Source organism: Anastrepha obliqua, chromosome 4, assembly GCF_027943255.1.
Source record: "Anastrepha obliqua isolate idAnaObli1 chromosome 4, idAnaObli1_1.0, whole genome shotgun sequence".
NCBI classification, from domain to species: Eukaryota; Metazoa; Arthropoda; class Insecta; order Diptera; family Tephritidae; genus Anastrepha; species Anastrepha obliqua.
In genome coordinates this window covers 48,938,970-48,962,908 of record NC_072895.1, presented here as the reverse complement: position 1 = coordinate 48,962,908, position 23,939 = coordinate 48,938,970, and the positions used below count along the sequence as shown (strand labels likewise).

At 37.3% G+C, this 23,939-nt stretch overlaps 1 protein-coding gene across 1 annotated transcript in view; it reads right to left on the bottom strand.

The window, feature by feature from the left end:
• LOC129245695 (potassium voltage-gated channel subfamily H member 8) overlaps positions 1 to 23,939 on the bottom strand; it is a 216,844-nt gene that overhangs the window by 17,690 nt on the left and 175,215 nt on the right. Inside the window, exon 13 of the mRNA XM_054884034.1 lies at positions 6,084 to 6,179. Within this exon, the coding sequence (XP_054740009.1) occupies positions 6,084 to 6,179 (96 nt within the window). The remainder of the gene's footprint in view (positions 1 to 6,083; positions 6,180 to 23,939) is intronic.

The window sequence follows — 23,939 nt, the reverse complement described above, 5'->3', positions numbered from 1 at the left end:
CAGAAAACACAATGTTCGGAAATTGACCGCTTTCGGCCAAGTAAAGCAACTCCTTCGCTCAAGTCTGACTTGTTGTTGCTTCGGTGTGAGATCATGCTCCTTTTGGATCTTGTAAGGCTTGACTTTGAGATCATTTTTCAGTATGCGCGGACGCTACGGTCAGATATTTTCAGTTCTTCCGCCATTTGATTGGCACTTCATTAGGGATATCGCTCAAGTCGCTTTTTCACTTTTTGAACCATTTTACGTGACGTTGCAGTCTTTTGATGACCACCTCCATGACGTTTCGCGATGCTAACCTAACCTAACCTAACCTCACCGAGATTTGAACCTACGTTCTCCCCGAAATCCGAATGGTAATCACGCATCAATCCATTCGGCTACGCCGGCGCCATTTGATTTTATGGCATAAGGATTTTTTACTGTGTTTTTCTGTTCACTAACACTCACAAGATAAGAAGAAGGATTTGTCAAATATAAATATAACATTAAATACAAAATCATTTTAATATGAAATGTTTCGCTTTAAAACAGACTCCCTCTGCAGTTAGCTACAATTTATGCAAAAAGTAAACTGAAGGAAGAGAAAAAACGTATGCGGTAGAAAATGTCATCTATCAACTTTTTGTTGAATGGCTGATTATTTTGCACACATATGAATAAGCAGATGTAATAAGAAAAGGGCAAGAAAGTTGCAAAGAAAATTACCTTCATCGAGTGAGCAAGAAAATGAAAAAAATGACTTATTACAATAGAAAAAACACAATAGTGGCACATAAACAAGTTTACTAGAAAAAATGTATACACGTCTGCAGCAAATAATACGAGCTTCTTAGGAAATATGTATCTTGGATATAGTATGAGAGTATTTTGTATGTGAGTATGTTCGTTGCTTCAACTCAACTTTGCACTTAAATATTTTTTCTGCGACTATTAATTTTTTATATCCCTCACTGTACTATGACCTCCCGCCTGCCCACCTCAATTCTTCAAGTTGTCACTTACACATTTGCTGAGTATTTTACTGATCTTTAACTGCTGCTTCTAATGGTTACCTTTATACGCAAATTACAAGCTTGAATTGTTGTCCCGCCTTTTGCCTTCCTACCTGCCTTCCCTAGCTCTTTTTCTGCTTTTGTGGCCATTTGACTTAGTGCTACAAAATACGTGTATAAACTGTTTAGTAATGTTTCTTTCAAGCATTCTTGTACTTGTAAGAGTTCGCATGACTTATTGCTGTGTTTTTTTTTTCGCTCCATATACTGAACATTTTGTTGTTTGTTCGCTGGAAATTTTTTGTGCGAACAATCCTTCAGAGTAATGTACATGTCCTTGTACAAAGTTATGCGTTACACTAAAATACTTGAGAGAAAAACACTTTGCGGATGTTTGAAAGTATTTTGCTTTGATGATAATATTTTTGCTACCAGTTTTTCTGCAGGTGAGCATTGAGAAAAAATATGTATTGTACGCCCTAAATAATGAAACATTTTGTGCGTGTTTACGAAACGTTAAAGTTTTAAAGCCGATGTGCTTGCTCTGAAGATGTTCATTGGCTGCTTCGGACAAGCCAATACGTTTGTGTAGTATGGCAAATAAAATGCAGAAATTGGCAATGGATACGACACACGCCTAGAAAATCCCTATACAGCACCACGAGAATGGACTAGAACCCGCAAGGCAGTAGAGGTCGCGGTCGGTCAAGGAATACTTAGAGAAGCTCGATGCTGCGCAGCAGATGCCGAAATCACATGGGGACGGCGCAAACACAACAGCCTAGAACCGTGTACAATGGAAAAGTCTTGTCGAAAAAAAATAAGCAGAACTGAATTGGTTGACTCATAGTGCGCAGATGTATGGTGAGTGATCAAGTAAACGTAGTTTTTTCAATGCACCATTCTAACAGCTCACACTACGGCAAGCTTTTATACATCCTAATGGGGCAAATACTAGGTTGTTCAAAAAGTTTTGCGGTTCGAAAAGGAAAAACACAATTTTATGGTTCGAAATGCACTTTATTATTCAGTCCAGTCTCCCTGAACATCAATACACTTCCTACAACGAGATTCTAACTTATTAATTCCATTCCTGAAGTGAGAATCTGGAAGTGTTGAAAAATACACTTTCGCAGATGTTAGATCAATATTAAATGAAAAACGCTTTCCACGCATGAATTTTGTTACATCTGGAAACAAACAGAAGTCGCTAAGGGCCAAATCTGGAGAATTCGATGACTGCTTCAACAATTCGAACTTTAATTCATGGATTTAAGCCATTGTCAAAATGTGCTAAATGTTGCTGAGAAAGTCGCATTCCAATTTTTTGTTTGTTCCTTTGTTAGCGAAAGCTACACTCAATGCTCCCAAAGCTTTCTGAAACCCAAAACTTCAGTCAAAATATTGCTTACACTGCCCAATGAAGTGCTTATGACTTCTACTAAATATGATACTACGATATTCTCTATTTTTTCCACGATTTCTGGTGTTATAGCTGTTTTTTGACGCCCTTGACGTGAGTCGTCATCAACTCATCTTTCGACTGTATTAGTTTACGCGAAAAATCCTTATACATTTTCAACATTCATTCATACATTTTCTTTTCTTTTAAGCCTTCCAAAAATTAAAATTCAATCCTTGCACGATACTTGATTTTTTCCATTGTAGAAAATACTGTGAAACGTCGATACTAAATGGCTTGTAAACAAAGAATGAATTGATAAATTGAAATGAAACTTCGCATACGTTCATATGAAGAGTAAGAAAATTTAGGCTAGTAGCAACGATCTCTCTTATCAAACCGGAAAACTTATTGAACAGCCTAGTATAACTCCTAAAATTGTGCTTGAATCTTTATACTAATTGTTTATTTCGGGATTGCGGGATTGGTCTTGAAATATATTTTTCATTTCCTCAATAAAAATTTAATAAAATTAACATAAACGTTCGATATGGTATTAAACAAACTTTTAGAAACTTAAATATTAGGAATTCTCGAAAACTATTTATTTAGTTCCAAACATTTAAAATAAAAAACTCTTAAAACTGGCACTAGTTCACTAATTAGTTAGTTCTTGAAACCATATTTACTTGAAGTGTTAGGCGAATATAAAACTAAAAAAACTTACTTTTTTCTTCATAGTTAAAATTATACACTCAAGCGATGAAGGTGCGGCAAATGTCCAATTAATTTTATTTCGATTTTTGACCTTGCACTACCTAGTTTTATACTCACTTAATGCCTTAATTGTTTTTTTATAGAGACTAAATGTTTCAAGTCGGTTGGTCCCATAACTGAACAAACTTTTACTGGTTGGCTTTAGAAGAAAATGACGTAGAAAATTGATGTTCAATTAACTATCAAACACACACACAGACAAGTTTACAGAAAGAGGTGACGAAGACACTATATAATCATTTAAGATTTGAATCTTCACAGATGGTTTTAAAATAGGCATCCGAACTGGAACTGGCTTCTTCCCCAGTAACACCTATTGAGAGAATTTCAAAGAGAGAATTTCAGTCTACTGAATATCTATTGCTACTGTAATGTACAATAACGTAGGGTAGATTTAATGTAAATAAATAATAAATTTGTGGAAAATTGAACTGTGATCAAGGGCAACTCGAAAAGTATTTAAGAATATCCAAAATCCATCCATTCGGTCCAAAAACACATTACCTTTACAAGTTTGTAAAACAAACTTTTCAAAACTCGCGGGCTACGTAATTTCGATTTTCGAAGTACCTCCTGTCATCAAAATCATTTCAACAGTTGGCGCACTGGCGTATTGGCACCCACGTCACTGTTGGCGGTTATGATTTCGAGGTTTTAAAAGACTTCGCTTATTTGCGACACTGATAATAATGACAGAATTCAAATCCTACATAGAATCTCTCTTCCCAACAAGTGCTACTTTGTACTAAGTAGGCAACATCTCTCGACGAACAAAACTAACACTCTTCAAGGTTCTCATCATGCCCGTCCCGCAGGCGCGTGGACGATAACAACATACGATGAGGTGTCGCTTGTAGTGTTTTGTAGTGTTTGAGAAAAAGATTCTGCGAAAGACCTGAGAGAAAGGTTCTGCGGACCTTTGCACGTTGGTAGCGGTAAATATCACAGGTGATGAAATGATGCTGTATGATCGTTACGACGCCATTGACATAGCGCTGCGAATAAAGATGGAATGGATACAAACGTTCCGGCTCTGAAAGTATTCGATGCGGCACCAGAAGAAGGGAAAGGCCTTCCGTGCACTGGAATGATCAGGTGGAGAAGGACTTGGCTTCACTTGGTGTGTCCAACTGGCTCCGGCTAGCACGACAAAGCAACAACTGGCGCGCTTCGTTAAACTCAGCCAAAATCGCGTAAGTGGTTTCGCGCCAATCAAGATGAAGAAGGATATTGAATTACTCCGAGAGAGGATTACTTTGAAGAGCACAAAGCAGATATAAATGAATAACAACATGTTTTTAGAGAAAAATCAAAAATGTATATTCTTTGCTAAATAAGCCTACCATATAGAACCCAGTAATTGGGGAACCAAGTCCCAGCTAACTAGCCGCTCTAAGGCCCTTGCTCTCACAAATTGAGGAGACGACTAAAGGAACTATTACAAGCAGAAGCACTAATCTGAGCACAAGGAAATCGCTCCCTGAACGAAGAATACTGAGCTTACTCACTAAGCCCGAGCATACGACTTCTGATCCTAGTATTTCGATCCTAGTAAGACGCTGGATCATTAAACTTATGGTTGCGAGGATCAGGGGTCCCGATTTCTGTAAGTAAGAAAACTTGTTTTCATATTAAATTTTAGACTTAATGTAATTGTGGCTAAAATTCGGCAAAACATTCGACCCATAGTTGACGGAACGATTTCTGTAAGCAAGAAGTGGGATACATTTCTATTTTACTAAAAGAAGATGTTATCAAAAAAAATTGTATATTAAATTTTAGACTTAATATAATCTTGGCTAAAACTTTGCAATAAATTCGAACCATACAAGTCGACCAAATCTTCAACATATATTAAATTCTCAGCTTTTCAATGATAAAATGCCTAAAAAATTCATCTCACAAGAAAATTTCTTAATTAAGTTTGACTTCAGAATGGACTCCTCCTCAAACCGAATATAAAAATATGTCCACAATATTTAGTATGTAGATGCATATAACCTTTCAAAAACTCGTTCTTTTCTCACTCTTATACACTTTACAACGCTTTCTTCAAATTTACAATGGCAACACAAAAAAATATTGACATTTTTTCAGAGTATCTGTCGAGCCAACTAGTTAGAATTAAATTGAAAAAGAAATAAATATCAAATTTTTGAATGACACATATTTTCATTCCTTGTTCATGGCAAAATCTAACAGATGTGGTTACTAAGTTAATAAAAATGTATCTGAATGAATTCAAGAACATACAAAAATAAATGGAGTTTCATTACAAAAAATTGTATATGATTCCCTTCTAAAAACAGTAAAATATTATTCTTAATAAATTTCAGCCTATGAAACTCAAAGTGTTTTTATTGGTTTCATTGTTAGCGTAATCCTTCTGGATATTTTATGCATGCAACGCAAAGCAAAGGGATGTCTTCTTCTACCTGTCTACCTGTGCTCTCGTAACAGGTAGTTTCGGCGCCGTGTAGAAATTTTACATTACTTTCAAAATTTTATCTTAATAGGATTGCAATCAATCAATACCCCAATACTACGTAGTGCGCAAGCAGTGTAACTCACACCAAATACCACCACAACATGCCTACAATACAGTCTTTTCTTGCCAGACATGCTTTTCGCCTGTTTTACATTTTCCGCACCTTGGAAGATTATTTCACGTATTTTTTCACAATTTCACCGTCTGCCTATCGCAATATGGCCCTCATACACATTCAATACAACCACTCCATGTTACCTTCATTTCGCCGATACTCATATCCAATGCAAAAAAACAACAACTCAAAGTAAACAATTCGCGCACAAAAAGGCGCAAAAGAAATATGCGTTACCTTGGGAATCGTTTAAAAATCGCAATATAATGAAAAATATATCGATTTACAAATTCAGCTCAGAATTACCTGTGACGCTGCCTCGAATATAGGCAATTGTAGAATCTCACGATGTAAATGCATGGACACGTCGCCGCGCAGCTCCTCAGGAAATTCGCGTAGCGTCTGAAATTGTTGAAATGAATGGGAAAGGTACAAAAAAAGGTAAACGACAAATAGGCAAATAAAACTTTAGACTTATTTTTGTATTACACAATATTTTATACTATGTTGTTATGCATGTGTGTAGGCATGCATTGCCTAGAGCGCAACTGTTGCTACTGTCATCACTCCGAAGCCTTTGTCACGGGTGACGGGTGACTGATATGATGACATACTATATGGGGTGGCTCTTATGCCCGTCAACTTGTCGTTTTGTTGGTTGTCGCCAAATAACTTTTATTTCTTTTTGTTTTTTGTTGCAAAAATGAAACTTGATTAAACTGTTTTGGGGAAGAGATATGTGATCCCTTTTTGTGGTTTTCCCATATATATTTTTTTTTCAATTATTTTATGTTATATGCATGTACATATGTGTATAGATATAAAATTTAAAATTAAAAGTGATGCTTACTTTTTTGTTTGTAATATTTTATCAGAAAAATGGTATAGTTAAAAATGTTCACAAATTTTTACCTTGTGAAGAATGTTTTGACTCTGGGTTATGTGCGAACTACTCTTATATAGCATACCACCCAGCGCACATCAATACGTTGTTGAGCTTACTTTTTGTTTAAGGTTTATTGATTTTGTATAATAACATAGCTCATTGCCTAACAGAACCCAAATCCATGAGAGTTTAAAACTTTACAGACAAATTAGAACAATTCTTTAACTTTTCGTCCCAATTCAACGATTTTTGACTGAAATTTCGGGAAAACATTTTTGTATGCAGTTTTACAGTCCATAAAATTTATATAAAGGGTGGTTAAATTTCAAGGACCGATATTGAATGTGAACCACACCTAAACGTTAAATGTTTTTCTGCATTTCATTTGACATTTTTCAACTTCAGAACTATAGAAATAAAAAACGAGGCCGGTCAGGCAGTTACTGTGAATAGTGTACGCTATCGTGAGATGATAACGAATTTTTTATGGACCGAATGGGAATATATATATGTGGACGATATGTGGTTTCAACAGGACGGTACCACTTGTCACACAGCTAACGAAACAATGGCTCGTTTGCGCGAAAAATTTGATGGCCGAATAATCTCACGTCGCAGTGATGTCAACTAGTCGCCAAGAGCATGTGATTTGACACCGTTGGACTTCTTTCTTTGGGATTATTTGAAAGAAAAGGTGTACGTCAATAAGCCAGCAAAAATTCAAGAGCTAAAGGATGAGATAATTCGGCACATTAACGGTATAGAACCTCAATTATGCCTCAGCGTCATCGAAAATTTGGACCATCGGATGGAGGTGTGCCGCCGAGGCCGTGGCGGCCATTTGACCAATATTTGGTTCTATGCGTAATTAAACTATAACAATGTTATCATAATAAAGAGAGATGACAATAATTTTCTAAACAAATTGTATTTGATTCAAAATCAACACCGGCCCTTGAAACTTAAGCACCATTTACAATAAAGTGCAAGTTTTAAGTTGCTAAAAAATTCCGCTCATTTTTATAATTTCTGTCCTTGCTGATGTTGCGTATTTTCTCCATGTCACATACTCAACATTTTTTTATATGGATGAAATGCGCCACACCGTCAAGGACAACAACGAGATTGCAGTTTATCATACTATTTTGGCGAAGCTATAAAATCACGTACTAAAAATATTTTCAGAAATTTTAACTAAAAACCGTAGAATTGAAATGTAAATTTTGTAGAAAAAGAATTTGCACGAAATTTTAAAATAGGAAGAAAGGGTTTTTGTTAGACATTGACCGATGAACGAACAGTTGCATTCCACGCCAAAAATTGTGAAAAAATAATCGGATGAAAATTTCGATTTTTTACAAAAGTTAATTTTAAATCAAACAATACTACAATAATATAGTTTACACATCAAAACTTTCTGGCTACGTTTATGTCAACATACATAAGGTCCAATTCAAAATTTCCAATGGAAGCGTCAGATGGCGCCTGATAAGGCTAGAAACGTCCAAGGCGAGAAATATAAATAGCAAATTCACTCCATATTTTGCTTTGCTTCCCGTCTACCAGGGAGTGAGACAGATTTAAGTACACTGCCTTGCTCGTCGTAAATTTCACGTTAGAAGACCCGACGTTTACGTGATGCCCCAAGCGAAGATGTGACCCATTCATAGGTGCGCAGATTCTAAGCAACAATTTCGGTAGCAAACAGTCCATGGCCGGGGCGCAGCCAGACATCGAGAATAAATGAAGATATAGTACTCGTCGCTACAAATTTGCACGATAATCCACATCAGTCCATGCGTGAGAGAGCGGCTAATTTGGGACTTCCAAGAACAATTTAGTATGAAATATTGAGGATGGATCTTAAGCTTCATCCCTTCAAAATTTCAAATCGTGCAAGCTCTGCAGTCTAACAATTAATATTTACGAAAAAATTACGGCGAGGCAGTGTTGGAATGATTTCGTATGGTAAGCACTACCTTTTGAGGAAATAAAGTTTATTTTCGTTTTGCTTTGGCCAAAACTTCCGGCAATAGGTGCTCACATTCTTGACGGATATTGTCTTTAAGAGCTGCAAGAGTCTGAGGCCGCGACTTCAAAAAGCCCCACAAAAAAAAGTCTGGAGCGGTCAAATCAGGCGATCTTGCTGGCTAGTGCAAATCGCCAAAACGGAAGAATAGGCGCCCGGGAAATGCATCCTTCAGCATATCGGTTGTGGCACGTGCAGTGTGTGCCGTTGCACCGTCCTGTTGGAACCACATGTTTTCCAATCCCATTTCATCAAGTTGCGGCAAAAAGAACTCGTTGATCATTGCTCTGTAGCGCTCACCATTCACAGTAACCGTTTGGCCCGCGACGTCTTCGAAGAAAAAAGGTCCGATGACTCCTCCAGCGAAAACAGCACACCATACAGTGACTTTGAGTGGGTGTAATGGCTCTTCGTGGGTTACACGTGGATTTTCAGTGCCCCAGAAGCGTAAATTTTGCTTATTTACGTACCCGCTAAGATGGAAATGGGCCTCATCACTCATGATTATTTTTGATGAAAAATCATCTTCCTCTTGGTGGTGATTAAGGATGGCTTGAGCGTATGTTAGACGCGATTGGCGGTCTATGTTGCACCGTCTGGACTTTGTACGGAAACATCTTCAAATCCTGTACCAAAATTCGCTGTAAAGACCGTCGACTGATACCAATTTGCGTGGCACGTCGTCTGGTCGATGTCGACGGCGCTTCCATGACATCCTCGGCTACAGCAGCAATATTCTCTGCAGAACGGCTACTCCGGGGTCTGCCACGCCTGGCAGCATCTCGTGTTGTGCCAGTCTCTTCGAGGCGAGCGGCTAAACGTCGCAGTGTTTCACCAGTAGGCGTTGAACGGCGAGGAAATCTGCGACGAAATTCACGTTGTGCCAAAGTCCCCGACCGATTATTGGTCAAATAAATAGTCAGCAATATTCCGCCTTCTGGAGCAGTGTAGCGTAACATTGTTTATTAACGTGTATTTCGCCTGTGTTTACTACACAAATGTCAAAACAGAACTGGCATTAGGGGTCAATCGCAAAATTTATAGCATTTTCTGACAGGAGGATTACTTTAGCGCCACCTGTTACTTAAAACTAGGACATTTTACTAGATATGCATGGAACGATCTTTAGATTTTTGCTTATTCGCATAATATCTAAATCCGTTGTTGACTTCCTCTTCCGTCTGTTAAAGGAGATCAGATTGAGAGTTATTTCTTCAATTAAAAGGTTTGGGTGCGATTGGAGTCTTATTTTGCGTTATATGGCAAGCTTTTTTATACCTTCAGCTTTTGTGAGAAATTTCAGAGCACTATGTATTTGGGCATTTGTGGTGCGTTTTTAAACATTTTTAGGCTTTTAGGCTTAGCTATGTGTGTCTCCGCTAAAAATTGCTGTCGAGGTGCATACCATATTTCGGAGTATGATTACATTTTTGAGTTTTAAGGTAGGGCAAATGCTTCGATTGAGTATAAAAGTTGCTCGAACTGATTTTGTGCCATTGGATTTTATTCGCCAATCTTTTAACCATTGAGTTTTATTATCAAATCCTTTTTAGTCTTCAAGTGAAATATTCTGGGGGTTAAGAAAAATTGCGAGAACACCTATGTTATCTGCAAAAGCTGCAACGATAATTTCCTCAGTAACTGATGAGTACTGGGTACAGAGCAAGTATAGGATTGGGCCCATTATTCTGCCCTGGCGTTAGGTTAGGTTAAGTTGATATGGTTGCCCAGGGAATGAGCACACTTGGACAAAGAAAGATTCGTCCTTTGTGATACCATTATGAAGGAGGTGAGGTGAAAGGGAAAGACCGATGGGATCCAGGGAGAGCGCGGGGAGAGATGGTTAGGAGCGTGCGGATTACGAACGATGACTATGTTTGCTTCAACCGCTTTGTGTTGCTGATGAAATTCATTCGATTTTTAATGTCAGCGCCAGCTATATGAGCAGGCGTGGCAAAGAAGTAAGAGCCAAGATGCCTGGATCTTAGCCCCGCCAGAGCAGGGCAGCTAAGGAGAAGGTGCTGAGATGATTCCACCTCATCCTCCATACACCCAGCGCAAAAAGAACTCGAGTCTCACAGTATGCATTCCTCACGCATTGTGTCCTGTAAGAGAACCCACTAGATTAGAGAGCAGATATTTTGTCAGCCCCAGAAGCTCGCCCGAGTGCCTCCGGTCCACACGGGGCCAGAAGAATTTCGCAACCTTACACGTTTGTATACTTGCCAGCGCTCGCTGAGTTGGCGCAATGCCCATCTTTCCAGGAGCAGACCGCAGGTAGTCAGGGGGATCCCAATTCTCTCCCTTCGCGGTGAACACCAGATAAACTTTCACAGAGTTCAGAGTGTTCTTCGTTTTGCTTAACAAAGAAACGTCGGCCTTTGAGGTAGGACTTCACGATGATGATTTGAGATGGCTCTACGTTGCATACGGCTATGCCGATACTGCATGATTTCTAAGGATTTTTTTCTGTGGAGGTACCTCAAAAGTAAAGTCTATGAAACAAACTCAGCGACCATCTCTGCACTTAAAGAAAATATCGTTCCCGAGGTTAATGGCATACTGACATCACTTCTCCAGCGAGTAACATGAAGTACGAAGGCCTGATCACAAGAAATAAAAAAATTTGTACTTGTCTTCTTTGAAATAGTTTTTGGAAGAAATGTTTCTCATTAGTAATTTAGTTTTTAATTCCTAATTCTAGCCGTAGCTTTTATTTTATGTAAAGGCCGATAGCCTTTGCTGCCAATTACCCTAATATTTGTAGTGATTTATAATTACATTTGATGTAGATAAAAATTAAGTTAAACAGTTTTAGCATATATGCTTTTACCTAAATTTAATTTGAACGTCAAGTCAAAAGCTGAATTTAATTTCTTTGCAATAATGTATTTGAAATGTCGACGAAATCTTTTCGTAAAATCAAATTTGGTGTTTATCGCATAATTTTTCACACATCAATAGAAACGCACGAATGCGCACACAAACAGAGCAACAAAGTTGCACAAAGAAGTAAAATACACACACACCATTATATTCATGTAGCATTCACATTTCTGCGGAGTATAAAATACATCACTATTTGTATGTAGCTGCCGTAGTAAAGGAGGTTTGTGACTGACTACCAAACAGTGGGTATAGACTCGAAGCTCACTGTTGACATAAAATATTAAGAAATTGAAAACAAATTCTCTTATATCGGTTAAGCCTCGGGAGTCAAGTACATGAAAAGGCTTCTCATGAAAAGTACTGGGGGACTAACGAAAGTTCGTTAAATTGATGGTATTTTATGTTTTTTTTTCTTAAATCTACAAATGGTATACCTTTTGAAATAATCGTACAATGTTTCATTATAGGTTATGTTAGGTTAGGTTGTAGCGGTTTTCCTCTATGAGACACACTCGGGCTCTTAGCACATTATGGTGAGGTCTTTATATCTCCTAAAACCACTGTGAACTTTTCAAAAATTTTAGAAGACCTCTGATTTCTATATTACTGAGATCTTTCAACGCATTAAACATTTGTCTGTCTGAAATGGTGAAACTCCGTCATAATAGAGCAGCACAGTGACATAGAAGGTGCGAGATGTGCCTACACGCCCATCCTATTGGCGTATCTCCTCATCAGGCAGTGCCCGCTATAACGTACGCTTAGCATTGACAGTCGGTCACAATTGTCGGGGCGATTCTGTAAATGGATGTGTTACGCCATCTTTCATTCGATGCTCTTAACCTTAAAATCTTGCTCTTGACCTTCAAGCCTATAAGAGTGTGACCATGTCAATGTCGGTGTACTCACCAGTCAAATTGGTGCCAATTCTCAACAGTTCATCCGCCCTACAGTTCCCCTCAATGTTGCAATGACCAGCACCCCATATTGCCTTTGGGTAAAATGACTGAGCGATGTACAAAGATGAAATGTAAAGTAAGAATACCTATTTCGTCAAATTCATCGAAATTTTTAATCAATTCCAAACAAGTAGTTGAATATGAAATTGTTCGATGGTTCCACACTGCGACATTTTTCCGTGGAGAACAAGATTCAAGAAGGCCGACAAAAATTTTCTACCGACGATACAAATGTGGGCCTGGTGAAAGGTAATAGATATATTGGGCTTGAAGTCCATGGTAGCACTGCGAATATTGCAGAATAATATTTAGTACACACAGAAATCTGCTCGATTGGTCTGCGAATTTTGGGAGTCTGAAAGAGAATCGAAAATTCATATTTCTCAATATTACCTAAGAATGCTCGAAAACGGAGAATCTTCCTACTTTAAGTTATCACAAAAGTTGGCGAAGCTCAATTTTACAAATATGATCCGGAAGCGATGCGACCCATAAGAGGCAAATCCACCTGCTCAAGTCAGGAAACAAAAGTCAGCAAGGAAATGTTGATATCAGTTTATTCCATCAGAGAAAACTTTTACCTATTATTTGCCTAAATACTTTTTAGATCGTAACTACCAAAGGGTATACGGAAAACTGCTTGCCAAAAGTATTCAAAATTTTTTTGGTTAATTATGAAAAAAAGTAATTTTTCACTACTTTTTAGAGAGAATACTAATTTTATTTAATTTTATTCCCATTTTTATCATCGAAAAAATTATCTTTTCAGCATATATCGAAAATCTGAGGAAAATTCCAAACCAAAATCCTAGGCAGCAATACCGAGAAAATTAATGCGGTTAATAAAGGACTTAAGAAGATACAAAAGCTCCATTTTAAGGACTGTTTTCCGGAGTTTAAAGTCAAAAAAATGTATTGAAATTAGTGGTGATGTGGGAAAAAGTTAAAGAAATTATAAGTAAAATATTAAAAAAAAAATGTGTACACTTTTTTTCTTGCAATTTGTCTAGCTTTCGTTAGCCTCCCATATCTGCTTGTCGTGTGTAAAACAACCTTTAGATACACTCCTCAAATTGTGTGAAAAACTCGGCCCAATAAAAGAGTATTATTTTTATTTCAAATTTTTTAATTTATGAGCATTTTTTCCAATGATTACTAATTTTTTTTTACTCTTCTTACGTTCACCAGTATTCATGATATTCTTCTCAGATATTCAATAGCTTCACTGTCATGTTTCTTTATTGGAATACAATCAAAGGCATTAACATTACAGCAAAAAAAGAAAGTATGATATAATTTTATATTTTCAGAGGGCAAACGAAGAAGGCAACCAATGCAAATAAGCAGCTTCATAGTCTGAGTGCAAAAGCACATGGAAATATGGTAATATATGATACGCAGGACGTGAGAAACTTTAGATGGCTTCTCCACGAATACAGTTACGGACACTAAAATAAAAACGAGAAAGAATTGCAGTTATTTGGAGTAGCTTTTTTCAAAAACAAAATTATATGAGTGCTTCCAAGTCAAGTGATTACAGGGCATTTCCACAACTACACTAATTATTCTGAACTTTGTTTTATTCATGAAAAAAAAAATAATAATTTGGGGATTTACTCAATGCTGAAAATGAAGATTTTAGAGTGAAATATTTTCGTGCTTCTTTATATTCTACAGCCTATTAACTAGGTAGAGAGCGGTCCACGCGCTGTTCTACCTCAAACTTTAAACTCATTTATCTTGAAATGACTTTTTCGGCCTGGTGTTGCCAAAAAAAAATATTCAACCGAATCGTCTAAAATGTTAATATACTCTTCACAACATCAATTACTAAAGTAGAAAAAAAATTGTAATTTTTGTATGTAAAAGAAGTTCAATAAAAACCTATAGACCACCGGGACTCCTTAAATATCAAAAAAACATGGAACAAACACGTCGGATTCAATCTCGGATTCGGCTTTCTTTATTTCTTTTTAATAATGGTTTGAATGAGGCTCAGTAACCCCACAAAGTTTGATACTGGGATTCCTACAACTTTTTGTGTTTTATTCAAATGCTTACAGCGAGCTAAATACCGTGTATCTGCTATTAATGTGCATAGCGCGTCTTCGATTTATTTGCAATTCAGCTTCACTAGGCCCCACTACTAGACAATCAGCTATTACTGTGCATAATATAAAGGCTGATTTTTTAAGAGCTATAGGAAAGTTTTTCAAAAAACCACACGTAAAATTCAGAAAAATGCATGACATTTTTATTTAAATCGATAGTACAGTGCATATAATTTCATGTTTGAAGATTATTTCATGCAAATGTTGACCGCTACTGCGCTTCAAATGGTCCATCCGCTTAGTCCAATTTTGGCATACTCTTTCCAATGTTTCGGCCGGTATCTCACATATAAATGCTTTAATGTTGTCTTCAATGCGTTAATTGAAGCAGACTTGTCTGAATAGACATGCGCTTTAACATAGCCCCACAAAAAATTATCTAAAGGCGTTATATCGCACGATCTGGGTGGCCAATTGACAGGTCCCGAAGGTGAAATAAAATGTTCACCGAACTCGCCAAGAACTCAACAAGTCCATTGTTACGCGTGCTGTGTGGCATGTGGCACCGTCTTGTTGAAACCACATGTCATGCAAGTCAAGCTCTTGCATTTTGGGCAAAAAAAGTTGGACATCATTTCACGTTAGCGCTCACCATTCACAGTTACGTTACGATTCGCAGCATCTGTGAAGAAGTACGGTCCAATGATACCTCCAGCCCATAAACCGCCCAAACTGTGACCTTTTCTCGATTACTTTGGTAGCTCTTGCAATTCTTCTGACTGATCTTCACTCCAAAATCGACAATTCTGCTTATTTACGTACCCATTGATCCAAAAATGAGCTCGTCGCTGAACACAATTTTTCGACTCTAAACTTTCTTAACAGAACACGCATTTTTATAATGAAATTCAATGATTTGCAAGCGTTGTTCGTTTGTAAGACGATTAATAGTTAACCCTTAACTGGTATCATGGGGGCCGCGCAGACCCCACGCGTTTTATTTTTTTGAATTTCTTAAAAACTACGCATAGTACGCGGCTGCCATTTTGAGTAATCTCATTACGTCGCGACACGCGGCGGGTGTCGGACGTTCGGCGCTGAAGCTTTTACCAGAGCGGAGCTACGTACGTTGCGGGGGCCATGCGGACCCCACTATACCCCCACTATACGTTGAAATACTTATGTTTTAGTTTATTTTTTCAAAGTTGATTTTATAAGAAATAAGAAAACATACATATGTTAGCTAAAGACTTTCGAAATAATAGTTTTTTTTATTTTTATAGTGGTAAGAAAAAAATACCAAAAATTGCCCAAATTTTGTGATCTCTTGTAGTAAATAAGTTAAAAGGAGTATATGAATAAAAACTTATTAATTTCATAAAACAAGCTTGTTATTTGTCCTATCAAAATAATTCTTGAAAAAAATTGTAGATATTTGTGTCCTAGAATCTAGTTTTAATAGGGGGCCGCGCGGCCCCCACGATACTAGTTTCGTTAGTCAAATTTACGATACCAGTTAAGGGTTAAATTATAGACCAAGCTGAAGATGTTTGACAGTGAAACAAAACACGAAACGTGCGTCAGCTGTTTAAACCAACTGTTTGAAAAGATAATAGCTAAAAAATCACCCGTTAATATGTTAATGAATAACAAAAAGTTTAAATTTTTCTTGGAAAATTGTTTTAAGTATATTTTATACTAAAAACTTAAAACGAAAAAATTTATAAAAATTTTAGAAAGAACAGACACATTTTACTTTCTCATTTAATTAATCTGAAAATTATGAATTATTTTCAAAATTTTTTCAATTTAATATATTTCTTACTATAATCCAGCCTACAAATAAACAAATTTTCGGAAACAACTTACGATAATGTTCAAAGCTAAAAAATCCCAGACTCAACAAATAAAACACGTTTTTGTTTTGTTCAAAATTAGCTTTTCCTCAACGTTATTTCCATTAAGAATAACGCAATCATTCCAGCGCCGCTCTAACATTTCAATACCTCTTTTGTAGAACGATTTATCTCTTGCTTCAAAATAGGCCTCTTCATTCGAACAAAATTTCTTACTGGTGATGATTTTTAAGGTCTGTGAATAGCCAGTAGTTGCTGGGAGCAAAATCTGCAAAACGATGAATTTTGATTGGCTTGTGACGCGGTGAGTTGTCTGGAAAGCGAGCAAATGCGGCACCCACTTTTAACAGAGCTTTTCCATAGTCAAATTCTCATGCAATATAAAGTCAATATGTTGTTTTGATATTTTTACGATATGAGCTAACTCACGCAACTTCACTTTTCGATCACACAAAACGATTTTGTGGATTTTTTGATGTGTTCTGGTGTTTCCGCTTCATTTGGACGTCCACTGCATTGTGCATGATCAGTGTATCTACGACCACATTTGAAGTCAGCAAATGATCGTTTTGTTATTGTTTCTGATGGAGCGGAGTCCCCGTAATATTCTTTAAGCCATTGTCTCGCTTAAACGGTATTTTTCCCCATCAAGAAGTAGTACAAAATAAAAAAATGAAGTTCTTTTTGATCCATTGTTTTGAAAATAACAAAAGTAGGGTCACTCTTAGCACAATAACTCACGAATTATGGAATAGAATACCATGAAATTTTATGAGCTATCTTTTTAAGGTTAGTACTAATTAAGAAAGAGGTGAATGCATTAAAACTAGTGCCATGTATATGTTAGGTCCTAATTTCGTTTAAAATGGAATATTTCTGGTTTTTTCTATCAACTTGTCGATATATATTACTAAGGAATTTATGCTACATATTAATTTTATGGTAAGATTGAGTGTCAAAAAAAGATCGATTAATAGGAAGCAGAGAGAACCGCAATTCAACTCCGACTCCACGCGTTGGATGATTTTTGTGAGATTTGTTTTAATACCTAAAATACACAGGGCGGCCTGCCATCAGCTGCCAAGGGCAGAAAGCTATTAAAAAAAAACATTTTCTCTCTTTTGGAGCTTAATATCAATAATCGAGAACGAACCTAGATTAACTGAATGGTAGGCTCGCATAAACCACTCGACTACGAGGACCGCGCGGCGTTGAAATAATACAGTTTTGAAGTTCTGCTTCCTTAATTTCGTTAGCTTCTTTATCATACCATACCATACAAAGCTTCTTTATGGGCTCACCTGCCCAAAGGTAAACTCTCGGGGCCATTTTCTTCTTTAAAATTTACTATAACTGGTTGGTGACTCAATTTTGTGCTAATACCAGGGTCGACCCATTAATGAAAATTAATTTTAATGTTTTTGTCATTCTTTGGTAAATAATTGGTTTCAGCAAATGGAAAGAGAACGTGAACTTCGCTCCAGATCAGATGAATCATATTTGTACACAGTCAAATTGGTCATATTAGAAAAATCCCATCGATTTTGTGTACCAAAGTATTCTCAACTGACCTGCATCCAATATGAGAACCAATATATTTTCGGTTTTTTTTTACAGAAAAGCTTTAGAATTTATGGATGTGTTTTAGAAGAAAATAATGGTATTCACTCAGAAAGATTCCGTAGGGTAATTACTAGTGAATTTTTGTTTAGTTTTTATTTAATTAAACTTTGGTCCTCTTCCATTAGTTGAGATGAAGAATGTCGGTGGAATTTTGGAGATGATTGATAATATCATATATTGATAACACTGTGCGACCGTGAAATTATACTTTTATGGAGACCTAGTTCAACTTTTAGGTATAGTAAAACTAAGAAAATTGGTATAGGAGAAATTTCCAATACACCCCCAAAATCTCATTTTATGGCCATAAAACCGTTTTTCAGTAGGTTGATGTGAACAATCACTCCTAACTTCGCCAACTTCTATCCGATTTCGAATTTGTTTTTTTAGTTCGAAAGAACAAAAACCAGCCTTTTTGACAATGTGTTGACAATTTTTCTGAAATGACAACTGACGAGACTGTAAGCGGAAGTATGTGGAATTTTTTTTATTTTTGCTCTATTTTTTCAACTTTGACATAATTTTTACGATATTATCCGATATTGAGGATTTTTCAGTACATTACTGTTGTAGTAAATTTAATTTTGCGTCGAATGAGCTATATTTGACTGTAATTGAATTAAAATTAATAGAGTTGTGTGAGTTTTAAGATTTTATTTTTTTTTACTAATTTGGTATGTAGGTATAACTTACGCTAAATGGGAATAAGGACGTGTTTTGATGCGTTATTATAGATACGTAATATTTATTGGAGTGTATATGTATACATAAGAGTACACTGTACTGCATACAACAGAACTGGTTAGAACTTACGAAAATATCTGACATATTATAGCACATTTTTTTTCAATAGAAATATGAAAAAGCTCCCAAGTGTACCAAAGTTCACACTGTACATTGATTAAGAAAAGAAGTTTGTTATTATAATTTAACCTTATTAAAACGTCAAAGTTTTATTGTTTGTTTCATTGAAATTCAAGAGATATAAATCAAAACGTTGCCAGAAAAGTCGAATTTCTCAATATTTTCCGATGATGTGGCATCATCAAACCTTATCATAAACCAGATGATTGTTATTGTTGTAAAACGGGCGTAAACGGTCATCATTATAAAACTCGAAAGCACATAAAGTATGCTGATGTTGCAACTGTTAAGAACCCCGTAGTCTTGGACGATATGATTGACTCAATTGCAGGTCATGAACTGAAGGAAGTTCAACTCATTGCTGATGATGATCAAACTGATAACAATAAACCTGATGATGAAGAGTACTTTCTGTCTGGTTCTAAGTCTTCAGAAGGACACATTGTATCAAATTCAGATTTTCAGGATCTTTCACGTGATTTACTTCTATCGGGAAGACAGTCTGAAACGCTCGCTTCTCGATTTAAACAATGGAATTTAGTTGATGACGACTTCGGATGAATGATGATGGTCGAATTTCTTACAGAGAAGTATTCAAAACTGATGAAGAGAATGACAAATGTACCGTACCATACTAAACTCCAAAGGGCCGTTTCCAATGCATTTTTAAGTTTGGAACCAGTTCCGTTGTGTACTGCACCGTATCGCACCGTACCATACCGTACAGTGCTGCACTGCATAATACTCCAATAAATATTGTATTATGTGTTTATAATGACACCTTTTATCATTTTCATACTTCGAAACGCTTACCAAATCTCGTAGTAATAGGACTATGTTTAAGTTCGTGCGGTTTTACAACAGATGGCGTAACTTGATTATTATTCCATCGATCCACATTTCCAAACATTCATTGGAGAGCTACTGTCGTAAGGCACAAACGTCAGTATAGGTTTTTTATTTGAAGCGTAAACAACAATATTTTTACCACACTTGAAAATGTCGAATTTCGTGCCAAATAATGTGTTTTTGCGGGGAATTTTTTAATATGAAGAAAAAAGCAGCCGAAAGTCATCGTATCTTGGTGGAAGTTTATGGTGAGCATGCTCTAGCTGAGCGAACGTGCCAGAAGTGGTTTGCACGCTTTAAAAGTGGTGATTTTGGCTTGGAAGACGAAGAACGCGAGGGTGCGCCGCCAAAGTTCATGGATACCGAATTGGAGGAATTGCTCGATCAAGATCCGGCTCAAACGCAAGAAGAGGTTGCAAAAACTTTGGAAGTTGATCAATCAACCATTTCCAAACGTTTAAAAGCCATGGGAATGATCCGAAAGGTAGGCCATTGGGTGCCGTATGAATTGAAGCCAAGAGACGTTGAACGCCGTTTTATGGCATGCGAACAACTGCTTCAACGGCACAAAAGAAAGGGTTTTTTGCATCGAATTGTGACTGGCGATGAAAAGTGGGTCCATTACGATAATCCAAAACGTCGGGCAACGTATGCATACCCTGGCCATGCTTCAACATCGACGTCGGCGCAGAATATTCATGGCCTGAAGGTTATGCTGTGTATCTGGTGGGACCAGCTGGGTGTTGTGTATTATGAGCTACTGAAACCGAATGAAACGATTACGGGGGATGTCTACCGACGACAATTGATGCGTTTGAGCCGAGCACTGCGAGAAAAACGGCCGCAAAACGCCGATAGACACGACAAAGTTATTTTGCAACATGACAATGCTCGGCCACATGTTGCACAAGTGGTCAAAACATACTTAGAAACGCTCAAATGGGATGTCCTACCCCACCCGCCGTATAGTCCAGACCTTGCGCCATCCGATTACTATCTCTTCCGATCGATGCAACATGGCCTGGCTGACCAGCACTTCCGTAATTACGATGAAGTCAAAAAATGGATCGATTCGTGGATTGCGGCAAAACCGACCGAATTTTTCACAAAGGGAATCCGTGAATTGCCAGAAAGATGACTGTTTGACTCTCAGAGACTCATGCTAGCTAAGTAGATGATGAGATTAGTGCTAAGATAAAATTAGAAGACATTTTCAACCACAAAAACATTTTCTAATTTAAAAATACATGTGGGGCAAATCACGTCTAAATAGCCTACCAAGAAATCTCCTCTCTTCGATTTTAATGAAATTTGCTGAAGGTGCTCGACTGTAAACCAAGTTTTGTGTTTTAAATTTTTTTTTGTACAACTGTGGTAGGTGAAATGGTTGAAGTGCCAGTCGGGCACTCCTCAAGTAGCGCTAAAGCGCCGTTTTGATACCATTATCAGACCTCCAACAGGCAGATATGTATCTGCAGCCAGCCAGAGATGTTGATATAATGGAGGAGATTGATTGGATCTAGGTTGGCGCACTGCCCCAGGCTGCCGAAGAAAGGAGTGCTCAGTGACCTTAGCCGTCTAGCTGCCAAGCCGGGACATTTGCAGAGAAAGTGCTCTCCTTCTCTCAATGGCCCCACAGCTCCTGCAATGGGGGTTAAATAGTAACCCTAGATTTTCCGCATGTGTGTAGATCGTCCAGTGACCGGTAAAGACAGCTACAAATTTGGAAATTGAATGGCGATGAGTCCAAAGGACTTATTGAGTCCTTCGTGTATCGTATTGGGGCCAAAGGGTTTTCGAAATAGCACATGAAGAAATGGAGCTTGATCTATTCTGCGCTTTCCTGTGTAATAGTTTGTGCAGCTCCCCTTTAATAACTGTCAGGGGGATGCCGATGACCGGGTAGGAGGTCTCTGAAGCCAATTCAGTCCCCTTCCTGGCAAGCTCATCAACAATTTCATTTCTCTTTATATTCCTCTGTCCTGGAACCCAGATCAGAGAAATGTTACCTGCACACCCAAGGAATTTGATCTCCTCCTTACGGGAGTTTACTAATTCCGGCTCGACTATCGGAGAAAATATCTGTTAATATCTCTCTCTCTCTCTCCCGCGTTGCCTAAGCATTTTGCATGCCTGCAGGATCGCAAAGACTTCTGCTTGAAAAACACCACCACTGTTCGGCAGTTTAAAGCAGATAGATAAATTGGCTGATTTGGAGAAAACCCCTGCTCGACTCCTGATTCCATCTTGAAATCGTCTGTGAAAACAGAGGTGCAAGCTTCGGTGCAGATTTTCCCCTCGATCCAATCCTGCCTATTTGGAAAGATTGCCCTAGCACAACCCTCAAACTCCAGTTTGCGGATAGAGAGATCTGTTCAAATACGGTGTTAACTGCCCCGAAATGCTATCTTGTCCCTTGAGAGATTGCCTCCAGAGGTCACTTTGACTTGATTGCACTTTAAGCTGCGATGGGTATGATGGAAAAGTTGATGGGAAGTAAGTGCAAAAAGGCAGCACTGGGGCAAGTTTTACATGCTCCGGTGATGAGAATGCATTCAGCCCTTTGCACTCTCCCCAATTTAGTGTTATTATAGTCCTTCCAAAGAGCTTCCCACTAAACTAGGCATCCATGCGTTAAAATTGGCCAAACCACTGCGTTGCACATCCACAGCACGGCCTGTGGTTTGAACATGGATTTGCAGGAGTAGAAAGCTACATTGGGCTTTTTTACCCAATTTCAATGTGTAGCTTTCAATAGAGTTTGGAGTCAAGTATCACTCCAAGATACCTAACCTCCGATGAGAGCAGGGGAACGTGGTTGTTTAGTTTGGGAAGTCGAAAGGGTAGAGGTTTATATTTTCTGGTAAATAGTACCAGCTCTGTTTTGTCAGAGTTGACTCGAAGACTGCAGGTGACAGCCCAGCGACTAAGTACGGCCAGTGACCTTTCCAAAATCTCAGCCATGACTGAGGGAAACGGTCCCGATACCATCTGAATCTTCGTCAATAGCAATTAGCCAAAGTAGGGACGGCGTTGATCAATAGCCTGGCGGATAACCAGAGCTCAATCATGAAGTTTGGTATCATTTTAAGGGAAATATTCCAAGCTTTCATTTAATTGAAAAAATCATAAATATCACAAATTGAATAGCGTGGTGGAAAACAAAAATTCAATCGTGAAGTTTGATATCATTTTAAAGAAAATATTCAAAGTTTTCATTTCAATACAGTTAAAATTAAAAAGTAAAAAAATCATAAATATCATAATATGAAAAAAAAACTCAACTGAAAAACAAACAAACATTTTTGGTTTTTGTATCCGTTATCAGAATTTTATAGGCTCATTTCGTAATTATATGATTTCATTTAATCTCAGGCAGACAATAATTTGACTAACAACACAAATAAAAATTTGTAGTCACTACATCTCGGCAACTCTCTCCCTTTTGCATAATTTATGCGAAATATATAGTAAAGCATCTGCGACAAATTTCATCAAAATCGAACCTTAAAGTTCTTGGGCAGTTATACTTGCCGTCTTTTGCCCTTAAATTTTTAATAAAAAAGTAAATAATATCTGAGCTGAGTTTTATGTCTTAAGTTATACTCTATAAAATTTGTCAATTTAAGCTGCTGTGCTGATTTTTTTGTTCACAACTGTGCTACATATGAGCATTCGCAGCAATTTCAACACTGCTGCTGCAAACAATCAACTCTAGATAACAATTATTTCTCCTTATGTTTTTTTGTTATTCTTCCTCATAAGAAATACCTTTCGCAATATCGATGAGCCACATTACAATTGATTTGCTGTCACGATATATGTATGTATAAACATGTGTGTGAAAAGTTTTACTTTGATGAAGCGAATATGTTGCTAAAATGACAAGTGTAAATCCAATTTTCTAAGATTATGCTTTTGAAGAGTTTGCAGAAAAATGTTGCGCATACGACGTGGCACTCAAGTGCTGAAGTGAAATTTTGTATAATATTTACGAGTACATGCGGAGTCTAACATTGAAGAACAGTAGTTCACTGTAATGAAACTTTCTTTCTCAGCAGAAAGTTAAAAAAATAAAAAACAAATTAAATACAGTCCAGCTTCCATAACTCGAACTTTTAAAATTTAAATTTCCTACAACTCGAACTAAATCGAA